The sequence below is a fragment of the Lissotriton vulgaris genome, chromosome 3_1 (assembly GCF_964263255.1).
Source record: "Lissotriton vulgaris chromosome 3_1, aLisVul1.2, whole genome shotgun sequence".
NCBI classification, from domain to species: domain Eukaryota; kingdom Metazoa; phylum Chordata; class Amphibia; order Caudata; family Salamandridae; genus Lissotriton; species Lissotriton vulgaris.
The window spans coordinates 155,052,897-155,066,577 of NC_141689.1; the positions used below are offsets into that span (position 1 = coordinate 155,052,897).

A 13,681-nucleotide genomic window follows, 5' to 3' on the forward strand; every position below is an offset into this window, starting at 1 on the left:
TTCATGATAAGTATTGCAATTGTGGCAATTCATTTCTCTTGCATGGGAAAGAACACTGCTCAATAAAATAACACCTTTTATTGAAAACGCCCGTCTCTCTATTTCTCTGCACTCTGGTGAAACTAAGCATGCACGATTGACTGAGTGAAATAGTGGTTTATTGTTTTCACACGACTCTGGAGATATACTCCTTATTCTGGGGGAGCAAAGTTGTCATGTTATATGGTTGTCAGAAGCTAATCCCTTCTTGTCTGAATCAGGGAAGTTAACCCATCCCTGTTCATTCGAAAAAGTTTCTAGTGACCTCTGAGCTAGCTGGCAAAACTAATTAAGTCTAACATAGTCAGTAGAGACCTAGATGACCTCAGTCCTACGTCTACACTGCTGTTTATGTTATTCCAATGCGCAGAGCCTATTGAGAATATAGGAACTACACTACAGTTTCCCATAAGACTTTATGGTGATTTATTTATTTATTTATTTAGTTTATAGAGCGCGACAGATACCCAAAAAGGGCTTCCCGGCGCTAAACAGAAATTTGAACTCGAGGGGCAGAAAGGGTTAGAATGGGAAACCAAAAACGCTCACTGATTAAAAAGCCAGGTTTTGATGGCCTTGCGAAAGTGTGGGTACCTATTTTCAAGACGAAGTGGTTGGGGAAGGGAATTCCAGAGCTTTGGGCCCAGGAAGGAGAAAGACCTGCCTCCCATCCTGTCCCGACGTATTTTAGGGACGCAGAAGAGACCTTGAGAGGCGGATCTCAAGTCTAAGTGATGACCTAGGAGAGCTGTTGCACCAGCCACCTTTAATGCTTTACCTGAAGCTCCACGTGTAATTGTTTTACTTTCCCTATAAAATGGTGTGGTATTCCCCAGAGTTGAAACATTAGGATTTCTCACAGCAGAAATATTTACAGAAGCCGGCTACAGATTCATTTTCAGAAATGCAGGGTCATTTTAAAGCGACTGAAGCCGTAGAGCAACTGTTTAAGTCACAGATGTAAAAAAATAATAATATTCACCGCAATTTCAGCAAATCAGAGCACTAGAAAAAGTCATTTTCCTGTGACCTCTGCTGTAGTGTGTACATAATTGTAAAAATGGAGAACTGTGGCATTTCTATGGGTTGTTTAGTTTTGCAACACATTTCAGGAGAACCTTTTGTAATGTGTGAATATGATCTATAAGAAACATCTGCGCAGAAGAATTGCAGGAGCTCTTAGTGTGAACGAGATCAAAGTGTCTGACCGTGAGAGTGAACCTGTTAAAGAAGACACTGAGGTGCTCACTGGGTGGTGGCTCTAGAGGAATAGCACCTGCCGAAATTACAGATTCTTTAGGGAGAGATGGTTTCTCAGCTGGTACAACCATTACCTAATGTTCTAAAGGCAGCACCAGGAGCTGCAATGGAGTTTGGACAGGGTCTTTCAAATGAATTAGCTTGGCTGGCTGCCAGTCATGTACCTGAGATCCTGCTGCCAACACAAAGGAAAAGTATGTTCTTCTGGCCGTGGCAGATTGCCCATCAATAGTGAAGATTTGTGTGTCTATGCTGAAAATCTAGATTGTGAATGAGTTCACATTGAATGTCTCATCTCAAATTTGAATAATGTGAAAAGCTGCGTCTCATCATCGATATTCTCCTTAAAAGCAGTAACCTGAGAGACACTGATCCGGTCCTAAACAGCAAGCAGGTGGGTAGGGTAATGCACTTCGACCTTCAAACTCTCGCGGTCATACAGCCCGAAGCCCAAGTCCGGAGTTGTGATACATACCATGCCTCCTCCACTCACTGGAACTCTCTCTGGCGGAGTCCTAAGGGGTCAAGAGCTGTGTCCCAGTTGAAGAAGCTTCCACGCTTACTGCTTGCTCCATGTTGTTACAGTGACTGCCTGCACTTCTGACTTTTAGGGTTTTTTCCCACCTCACATACAGTCAAATGCCCACACAGTGCTTCAGGGTTCTCATGGAAGTCCTCTGGTAGGACCTGGATCCCTCCACCACTTGGGAATTGGGCAGACAGACCACACAAAGGGCATTTGGATCATTGACTGTTTTTCTTTTTCCTACAGCTATGATACTTCACAAACAAGGATGGTATCTTGATGATAAAATGTGGGGTGGGAAATGAGGGGGACACAATATCCAACTGGAAACCTAACCTTGAAAGGTTGTAAAGTGCTTTCCACCAGGAACGTTTTCAGAAGTAACTGCCAGTACAAGGCATAGCGGAGCAAGGAAGGTCGCTGGATATTAAGTCTACACTGCTGCATATCTCGCTGCATTTCAGTTATATTTTTCAGAGTGGTTGGAAGGCAGCAATTTTGGAATATGCTAAAAAGTGTTTTCTCTCGGCTATTCAATGTTTTTGTGAACTATGTAATACACAATTTGTAAACGTGGCCTGTTGATGGGCTTCAGTTGCTTTCTTTTACGTATGTCACTTTAAATTTCATTTATGGCACTTTAAATTGCGTTTTGGTGTAACCATGTTTTTTAAAATTATTATATTATGTGTTTTACATGCTTTGGTGGTTTTATTGTGCAAAATGCAATGGTATTAAAAATTCAGAAGAATTGTGAAACACAGAGAAATTCACAGTTCCCGGTCAAATATGGATTTCATCGCAACAGTGACCAGCCAAACTATTCTGTAAGTCTCCCCCATTGTGAAGTCGATTAGGATTATGAGGCATAGAGGACAATATGTAGTATGGTTATCTAATTTATGCGCAAAAAAGGAAACTATAGGGAACATTCTCTGGCAGTATTATTTTCATACATTTGGGGTAGAAATAACATTTTGTAAAATCTGCAAATTACAGGGAAAATTAAAACGCAAATGTGGTAGATCAATAATTATGCAATAAACACTGCAGTCATAGAATTTCATAAATCCACTGTCCCTCACCATTGACCATTGTTTTATCAACAGTTTATTTGTAAATAGTAAACAAAACCTAAATACTTAAATCCAATCGAAAACAAACATATCATAAAAGATATATATAGGGTGATGCGTGATAGGGTCCCATATCAGCACCTTGGAGTTCTGGTGATATTTACAAACCACGTACCCTTTGGCCTCGCAGTTTACAAGGTCATAAGCCTCAATGCTATATTAGGCCATCTTACACAGTTACCCATTGTTAGACCTGGCACCATTGGTGTGGGTCTCCCCTGCATTTTTTACCCTTGATCTCCTGTGTTTTTGCTGTGTGCTGGACTCTTTTTGCTGGTCTAGATGCTTTAGACACTTTGCCACTGCTGTTCAGTGTCAAAGTGCAAGTGCTTCATTCGTAAATTGTTGTTATGGATTGGTGTTTCCATGATTGGCTGATTTGATTTACTAGTCAGTCGCTAGTACAGTGCACTGTGTGTGCCCATGGCCTGTAAATCAAATGCTGCTAGTGGGCTGCAGCACTGATTGTGCCACCCACATAAGCAGCCTGTAAATGTAACTCAGGCCTGCAATTGCAGAGCCTGTGTGCAGTCTGGTCCTGCCATGTTGACCTGGCAAGTGCACCCACTTGCCAGGCCCTACCTTTCCCTTTTTTTTTTACATATTAGTCACTCCTAAGGTAAGCCCAAGGTGCCTCTGTGGGCAGGGTGCAGTGTATGTAAAAGATAGGACATGCCCTGGTGTCCATCAATTGGCATGGTGAGCAAAAAAACGACAGATTTAGGCCCAGATCTCTGTACTGGGGTGAATGTATGACATTGTTCTACATTCTGTCAATCAATTGTTGCTTTTGCATTTGTCACCCCGAGTGGAACGTGTATGCCCAGACGTGGGTCCCGTGCTCTCCATGCCACTGGAGTCAAGCTATCCTGGCTGAAGAGGGATGAAACCCGGAAACCGGTCCTAGGATGCTTGTTTCCGGTCCAGGGAGGACCTTGCTTGGTAGATTGGTCTGGACTGTTCCCGTGAGGCACAGGGTCAAGACTGATTTGCATATGGATGGGTCCAAACTGGTGTGGTTGGATAGTGAGCAAAAGAACGAAGGATTTAACCCAGAACTCGGAAGACTACTGATAGAGGTTAAGATGGCGGTCTGGCCGTAGACCGAGGTGCAGCACAACGCAAGAGCTCCGCTACAACTCGTCTTTTTCAACCGAGAATACAATACATCTTCGATCTGCGGTACGAAAATACTGGAGACGATGCTAAAAACTAGCAATAAAACAAGAATTGGTGAGATGTGAAAAAAAAATGAAACGGAGTATTATGGATCAATGAGAGGAACCAGATAAAGAAAGATCCGAAAGTACAGAGAAGGATATTTTGCCGGGAAAGCTGAAGCCGAAGCCGAACCTCAAAACTAGAAAGCATATAGGAGAATTGGGATGAAACTATTCGGCTTGGGCTGTGAAATGCCATATCCCGATGAACTAACACGGGAGACAACGGACTCACTCGAGGGTTTGCAGGCACTGCTTGGCTGGGCTGTCTGTAGAATCGAGGGTGGAATTACTCACCGGTGCTCTCAATTGAAACGCCAGCGTCAGCAGGAATCCAGCATCTCCTGTGCATCGGAAAGCAAAGCGGAGGTAGAGGCAGAGGCGTCTTCCGCATTTCTTGTTTATCTTAAACATTCACAAGACTGGAGGAAACATTTTTCGGGGGACTTGTACCTAGCGCTGGGACAGGCGGTGTGCAGATTAAAATTCTCACCCCCTTACCCTGCCGCGGCAACCGGGTGCTACGCTGCCAGAACAACAGCTAATGATATGCCTTCTAAAGCCGCGTCTGCAGCGGCAGCCCACTCAAGATTAGCGAAGGCTGCCAGAGCTCTACGTGAGGCGGAATTGGAAGAACAACAGCAACATCAAGCTACATTACAGAAAGGAGCAGGATCTGTGTCTGGCAGCAGTACATCTACGAAAACCAGGAATAAAAAACAGCCCACTGCTTCTGCTGAGTCTTCACCACGACAGGAGGTGCTGGCATCCAAACGCAAAATAAATAAGTATAACACGCCGACAATGGCTACCCCAGGAAATACAGTTATAGATTTGCTGTTGAGAAAACAAGGAGCTACAGTAAACGCCTCTCCGAACTCTCAACCTCTCAACTCTCTATCATTGCAGAACCTGGAAACTGCTGGTAACTTTGGGTTCCCCTAAACGTACACAGCCTGCTATAACCGCTAAAACTGTGAGCATAAAAAGTCATTGGGGAGCTTAATGAAGCAGCAGTTGTTGATGTTGTCAACTCACCTTCTAGTACAGGTACGAGCCAAGAAATAATTACGGGAAAACATTGTATGTCTTTCTCTGGGGCTGGAGAGAACATTATGGGTGTAGCTGAAACTGCTGAAGGGCAAGACTCGCTGATCTCCTCTGCAATTACAATAAATACTCCTAGCCAGGAGATAGCCGAGACTGGGATTGTGCGAACTAGAACAGAAACGCTACCACCTATCCCGGCTATTATAGCTCATGGACAGTTAGCTACCGACCCTCCGCCTTAGTTGATAGACATTGAACTTAACGTTGGGGAACAGCCAACGTCTGATGCTGACCCGAAAAACTTTAATCACCCGGCTTTTATTGAAAGTGAAAAAGAGGCAAATGTATTTTACTCATTCTGAGACGAGACAGGAGTAGAGGCTGAGTCAGAGTCTAGATCACTTGAAGACGGAGATGAAGAGCTTAGCGATGAATCCAAAGATGAAAATGATGAATCTTTGCTCTTTTCTAATACCTCGAATGAAGGAAGTCTCGAGGAAGATTTACAATTAAACACAATCAGATCTAAAGCTAAAACCGTATCCAGGTTGAGTCAACGAGTGCCAGTCGAACACCCTGCTATCTCTCGAACCTATATACCTGGGTCAGATGTAGATGCAGACATGGTCAATAGCCAAGAGATCCCTTCAAATGCTGTTGAAACAATATTACAGGCTATCGCTGCTCATAGGGAACAGACAGCTATTGACAGCAAGCGATCCCGGGCAGCTTTACGCAAGGTTCAAGGGGTGGTTAAAAAACTGACTAAGACATGTAACCAAATTGGGGAAAGAGTTACCGAAATAGAAACAAGGGTACTCTCTAGAGAAAACGAGGTAGCGGCAAATTCAGGGAAAATCAAGTTGCAAGACGCTGAATTAGTTGACATTAAATGGAACCTGGAGGATTTTGAGAATCGGCAGCGCAAGAACAATTTACGCATATTGGGGGTCCCTGAAAAGATGGAGGGTGAAAATATACGTACTTTTGTTGTGAAGCTACTTAGCAAGGCAATGCCGGAACTTACGACCTGGGATTGGGACGTTTAAGTTCAGCGTATCCATCGAATGCCCTTCAACCCCCCGCCTAAACCTGGAATATATCCTCATGCCATATTAGTGTACTTTGGTAACTTTTTGTTAAGGCAAACAGTAGCAGAAAAGGAGAGACCTGATCACAAACTAACCTTTAATGAAATTACTTTCTTTACTAGACCAGATTTCTGTCATGCTACTGTTGAGAGACGTTGGCGCCTAAGGTCATTAATCAAACTTTTTCAAGAGAAAGGAGCCCAAGCATTTTTGAATAATCCGGCTAAGCTTAAGGTCATCTGGGGCGGCCATACTAAATTCTTTGTTTCTGAGATCAAAGCTAAAACCTACCGAGAGGAATTGCATCAGTAGTTTGAATAGAGTATTAATGGAAAGCTAGATTTGCAATTTTTCCTTATTTTTTCAGTGTATCACCATAGCTAATAATAATTTTTATGCTTGTTCATGCTTTTCATGCCTTGTCTAGTATGTTTAGATATGCTTAAATATGTTTAGTAGCATGCTTTCTTTTTCCCTCTCTGGTTTATTTAACTTTTCTCAGTACACTTAATACACTCTAATACTATACATATTTCCTTTCATTTAGTTGAAGCGGTAGCTCAGGTGTTACACTGCATTCATCGCCCAGACTCTGGTAGTGTCTGATGGCCTACATGTCGGGGCGGGGGGGGAAGGGGAGCGGGTGTGGTGGGCGGGGTAGCTATGGGTGGTTGGGAGGGGGGAGGTTGGTGGGGTTTTCAAACAAAAAATTTAAATTAACCAGATTCGACGACAACATTTTTGTCATATTTCTTTTTCATTAAACATACTAAAAAATCTATGAATTGGATAATAACCGATCGTAATAATAAGATACTTAGAGAGTCTTTTGGTCAATCTTTTGTAATAAACAATGGGTAAATTGGTTATACAAACCTGGAATGTAGGGGGGCTATTGAACAATGAAAAACAACGTCGATTCTCTGAGCTAATAGGCCTGAACCCAGTAGATATATTGTGTCTCCAAGAGACACATGTGTCATGGGCTAGGAGATCATTATTGAAAATAAGAGGCTATAATTTGTTAGCGGCATCTACGCAGTCATCAAATATAAGAGGGGTCGCAATAATAGCCAAATCACACTTAGGTGGGCCTGTACGTCATCTCTCTGACTCTCATGGAAGATGGGCAATTGTGAAACTTGTGTAACCATCTGCACTATTTATGGCTCCAATCAGGACGACCCTACAGTCTTTACATATCTTGAATCAGAACTTGCTACTTGGCAGGGCCCTCTAATTATTTGTGGGGACTTCAATATTTCTCTTAACCCTATGCTCAATAATAACAGTCTTATACAACAGACTTATACAGGCCGAAAACCTAAAGTATATAAAGCAATTAGGAGACTTAAATAGTTTGGGGCTAATTGATATATGGGAAGCAAAAAATCCGAACATCCAGAATGCTGGGTACACGTATTTTTTGCACCCACATCAAAAGCACGTTCGTATAGACTATGTATTTTCAACTAGGGATCTAGCCACACAATCCGCTATCAGTAAATACCCTAAAATTATATCAGACCACAACGCCCTTGTCTTTACGATGAAGGTAGAAATCTCAACTAATAAATTTAGACAATGGACATTTGATCGCAAATTGCTCTCTAATAATGATTATATTAAACATATCAAAAATTGGACAGAGGAATTCTTCAATATTAATCGTTTTAGCGCCACAAGGAATGTGGTATGGGACTGCTATAAATCAGCACTTAGGGGGGAAACTATAAGCTTTCAAGCTAGGGCTAGAAAACAAAATATCAGCAACTACAGCTTGAAAATGGCGGCCTTAGCAAAGGCGGAAGAAAATCACACTATGATCATCTCGCAAAGATTAGATGCAAAACAATCGATGTATCAATTATCAATGTTAAAAGCGGAGTTGAATGCAAGCCTTAGTGAAAAAGTGGCCCAAACTTATAAAGCAAATAGGAAAGGTGTTTATGAGAGTGGGGAGAGAGTTGGTAGGCAGCTGGCTCTACGTACAAGACAAAAAAATGTATCTAATTATATCAGCCAGATAACTGATAGCGGTCGAATATACACTAACATTCCCAATATTATTCAACAATTTCAGCAATACTATCAGAAACTCTATACTGAAGAAGTTAAATCTACTGATAATGAAATATTTTGTTTTCTTAATAACCTCCTTCACAATCATGAGGCATCAAAAACCATAGATGATATTACTCGGGAAGATTTAGAAGCTGAAATTACTTTACATGAAGTGGAAACTGCTCTGTTGTCACTCATCTGGTAAAGCAGCTGGACCCGATAAAATACCAATAGATCTGTACAAGACACTAAGTCATCAACTTTGACCTCTGCTTCTTGATCTTTTTTTAGGGATACAATGGAATGGTGTATCTCCGCACTCATGGAATGAAACAAATATAATTGTCTTCCCTAAGAAAGGAAAACCCCCTGAGCAACTAACTTCATATCGCCCTATTTCCTTAATCAATTCGGACTCCAAATTATACGCCAAAGTGATGGCCACAAGACTCAGTGGGGATATTGAACAACTTGTCTCCCCCTGGCAGCATGCCTTCGTTCCCGGTAAAGGCACTACCGATCATACCTGCAGGGCGATAGCCCTTTTTGATGCCATGTCTGTCACGGGGGGTCGGATGTCAATGATCCTACTGGATGCCGAAAAGGCTTTTGATCGTGTCTCGTGGAGCTTCCTTTGGGCAGTTATGTTACACAATAATTTTGGCCCTAAATTTATTAAAGCTATTAAATCCATGTATATATCACCTAGAGCAAAACTTCAGATGTTAGGATCTGAATCAGGTCATATTAACATCACCAGGGTGCCCTTGCTCACCCCTACTATTTGCACTTTATATAAACCCATTAATTTTAAAATTTCTTGAGAGCCAATCTATCAATCCAATCATATGTGATCAATATGAGACAAAAGTTTTGGCGTATGCCGATGATATCGCGGTTATTACATCTGACCCGATTGAGGCTATGGAGGAAATCGTGACCCTACCCTCCGAATATGGTATCCACTCAGGGTATTCTCTGAACAGGGGGAAGACAATTGTACTTTGTACAGATAACACTAACTATATCGATTAGAGAAGAGCTGATAAGGCTACTTATTTGGGAATTATTATCCGCTCCGATGTTAAATTTATAAATGGCCTTAACTTCAACCCTCTTATTGAAAAAATTAAAAAAGATCTGGATCGGGTTAATGGTTTGCACCTATCAATCATCGGAAGAGGTAATTTTCTTAAAATGAATGTGCTGCCCAGATGTCTATATCTGTTCCGTGCAATTCCCTTTGCAGTAGCCCCCAAGACCTTAAAAATACTCGACTCTCTTATGAGTAAATTCTTATGGCAACAAGGAAAGATCAGGAGATCTCATAAGTTAGTGTCACTACCTAGAGATAGAGGTGGGCTTGTCATTCCAAATACTAGTCTTTACCATTGGGCAGCACTTCTTAAACAAATGTCATCTCTGATTAATTTTAGTCCTGAGATAGCATTCGTAGACGCTAATGTCTTACCATCAATATATGAGCTAGTTCTTGGGAGAGATGCAAATGGGCTGTTCTTACAACAAACAGAAGCAAAAGATATTAGAAAGAAATGTAAATTTGAAATCGTAAGTAGCGCCTGGAAGGTATGGGCTAAGATTGCCAAGCATATGAACATCATAAAATTTAACAGATACACCTCACTATGGCAACCGATTCTTACTCATGGTCTCTCCCATGATGCTACAGCTAGGAAATGGCAAAGACTTGGAATCTGAAGAATAAAGGACTTTTTGTTAAATAATTTTGAAACTAAGTTTATAGACTTAAAAAATAAATATCAACTTTCTAATGGTGACTATATCAAATATGTACAAATCTATGCTAACCTTAAAGCAAAAGGTCCGGCCTTAAGTTTAATGAGAGTGGATATTATTGAAGCCGTCAATAGACCATCTACAAGAATAGGATTGCTGTATGACATTTTGTTAACTAACATCCAAGATGACTTGGAGAAAACCGAAACAAAATGGGCTATTAAACTTAGCAATCCTAATGTTGATATCTACAAAGTGTTGGAACTAAGCGACTTACTTTTTATGGCTAGCAACCTTAAAGCTCAGACTTATAAAACTGTGTTCAACTTTTATTACACACCTGCGAAATTATTCACCTGGGGCAAAAGGGAAAATGATCTGTGTCCTAGATGTTTGCAGGGCCCAGCGACACTAATACATATGTTTAGCAGCTGTCCAAAGCTCGATCTCATTAAAACAGCGATTAGTGATTATTGGCAGGAGATATTTAAGCGTAAACTCCCTGAATCCGAAACACTGTCTATTTTTGGTTACGACTCCTCGTTAGAACTTTCAAAACATGAGGAAAGACTGCTATTTATTGGAACGGCTGTTCTTAGAATTGTTCTGTCAGCCCGCTGGAAAGAATTAGAACCCCCTAGCTTCCAGATGTGGCTAGCTCGATTCTTAGCAGTTTTTAGTTTCGAGACGGCTATTTATGCTACTAGGGGAATTAGAACAAAGAAACTTGGAGATTCAATATGGTACCCAATTACAAATTGGAAAGCTGGAGCCGTAACTGTGATTTAATTTAATCGAATTTGCTAGAACATTTGTTATATAGTCTTTTCATAACTTTGTGTCGCTTCCTTCAATTGTTATGCTGACTCAGTTATTGATTTATTATTTGTAATGAGCTGATTGTAATTTGTTTTCTCTGTTTATATTGTCTGTCTGGATCTAGTTCAATAAAAAAATATATATATATATTAAAAAAAGGATTTAACCCAGAACTCTGGACTGGGGGAGAATGTTTAAATCATTCAGTATTGCGTCCATCATTTGTTGCAGTTACATTTTTCGCCCTAATTGGGATGGTTATGCCCAGACGTGGGTCCCTTGCTCACTGTACCACTGGATTCAAGCTAGTCTGGCTGATGAAGGTTGACATACCCTGAAATCGATCCCAAGATGCTTGCTTCAGGTCCAGTGAGGACCTGGCATGGCAGTTCGGTCTGGACTGTTACGTTTAGGTACAGGATTACGACTGATTTGCATATGGCTGGGTCCAAACTGGGGTGGCGTAGTGGGCAAAAGAACAACGGATTAAAACCAGACCTCTTGACTGGGGGAGAATGTTTGAATTATTTAGCATTCCGTCCATCATTTGTTGCAGTTACACTGCTTCAATATATGGCAGGTTAGGCAAGAATGTGAGTGGCCACATATCAGAAGAAGGAAGACATACCAGTTGCAGCCTTATGGGCTCAAACATTTTACTACACAATGGAGCTTTAACCACTCCGACACTCATGACGATCTCAGCTCGTCATGAGCCACGGTTCTCGTGTGCTCATGAAGAGCCGAGTTCGTCATGACCGTTAGAACACTCAGGTGCGGGCCTAATTCACCTGCTGTGCTGGGCGTTCTAACGAACGGGCGTGGTCATGACGAGCTCAGCTCGTCATGAGCACACGAGAAACGTGGCTCATGACGAGCTCAGCTCTTCATGAGCACCGGGGCACTGTGCGCGTCTCCCCTACCCCCAGCACAGTGGGGGAATCGGCCCCGCAGCCAAGGGGTTAAACATGAACATAGACTTTCCACAACAGGAGAACGTCTTTTGCAAAACTGAGTGAAAGTTGATACCACACATATCTACAGAGGGGAACTTAAGGACGTACCATCCAAGACTTGTAGCGCTGCAGCTCTTTGACTGTCATATGTAGAGAAAATAACTTGGTGTATTGAACTGTGACTATGGGAAGGATGCAGGTGGAAGAATGCCTCATGTTTTATTTTCCTTTAATTGCATTATCCGGAGCAAGAGGGATGGAGAGGTAACAATAGCGTAAATGTCACCTTGAGTTCAGAAGCCGATTATTTTTTTTATGTGGTTACTTCCTTTTCTTCTTTATGTGGAACGAGGGTCTAAAAATATGCTGTTTCTTAGATGAGAACATGTATATGTAAGGCACAACAAATTGGGAATCAGAGAGAATGAACCTCCGAGTAAGGGCAACAGATATTTTTTTACGCATGTGTAGTAATTATTGTTCAAATATCTGAATTTATAAAGCAGCCTTATTTTCCCACCACTAGGTGACAGGGTACACACAGTTTACGAAAAGGCAAGACCAAGCAAACTAAAAGTAACATGGTTAGCCTTCGGGCAAACATATGCGCATGCATCTATTAGTTACATTACAGAACATGGACAATTCTTCTTATTTGTTCTCCAGGACTATTAACAATTTCCACTGGGATTCTATATTTTTCTTACCACATCAATACAGAGAAAAGGTACTTGGATTTGAGAGCACTTTCAGTTCATAAACCATCTAAATATTAAGTCAGACCAACTCCTGTACCACAACAGAAAAACATTAGACTCGAATGTTTCAGCTGCCCAACATATGGAGATTAATGCATAATCGCAGCTACAGAAAATGAACAGGTGTGAGAAGACAATGAATATTTTAAGCATACAACAATGGCAACAGCCTATTTTGTACGAATATAAAATAACTGTACAAATGGGAGGACAGACAATGTTGAATGAACATTAACACACACACTGAAGAAAGAACACAGCCAAGGGGTGTTACCAAGCCAATCCTACCTCTTGCAACCTCACCCGGACTCGATTGATCACTCGAATCCAACGTGCACGAGCTGGAGAAAATGGTGGTGGCCCCGGATCTTCGTCATAGCTGGAAATAGAGAAATCATTAAATCATTAAATCGCAACAACGTAGAACTTGTCAACCTAGCTGATAGAACACGAGCAAAAAAAAAAAATACACTACATGCAAGATCTAATTCTATGTTGGAAATATAAAATACTACAATTATGTTTAATTTAACACGCTATACTCCAAGAAAACTGTGTTTAAGTATCTGGGAGGAAGATAGCTATAAGCAAGAGAAATGTTGAGAACTTTCATGACAGAATATCATCTCAGATAAAAATTATTTCCCGGAGAGGCCATGTGATGGATAGGAACAAGAGCAGCCACAGGAGCATGGAGATCAAACACTACCATGGTTTCTCAAAGCTGTCTGTCTTGGACTTCTGTTAGAAAAAGATTTGCAAATCTCACCCAACTCCGGCCTGTGACTGCTGGTGAAGGCAACATTTGTCCTTGAGTGAGGCCATGATTATTACAGACACAGAAAAATATCCTTTTTAAAGTAAACAACATGAAAGTAGGAAGTTTGTGGGCAGAAGTCAAATCCTTTCCCTTAATATAGACAAAAGGCCGAAAAGAGACCCTGACATTTAGAAGAGATTGACCCAGCTGGGAAGAATAATTCCTCCTCTAAATCTTTTTTGTA

The 13,681-nt window shown here is 41.3% G+C and overlaps 1 protein-coding gene across 3 annotated transcripts in view; it reads right to left on the reverse strand.

Moving 5' to 3' along the window:
* Positions 1–13,681, reverse strand: part of UNC13B (unc-13 homolog B) — a 3,024,149-nt gene that overhangs the window by 1,762,788 nt on the left and 1,247,680 nt on the right. For all 3 annotated transcript variants that reach the window (XM_086960243.1, XM_086960242.1, XM_086960241.1), the window contains one exon: positions 12,966–13,056. In XM_086960243.1, the coding sequence (XP_086816369.1) occupies positions 12,966–13,056 (91 nt within the window). The remainder of the gene's footprint in view (positions 1–12,965; positions 13,057–13,681) is intronic.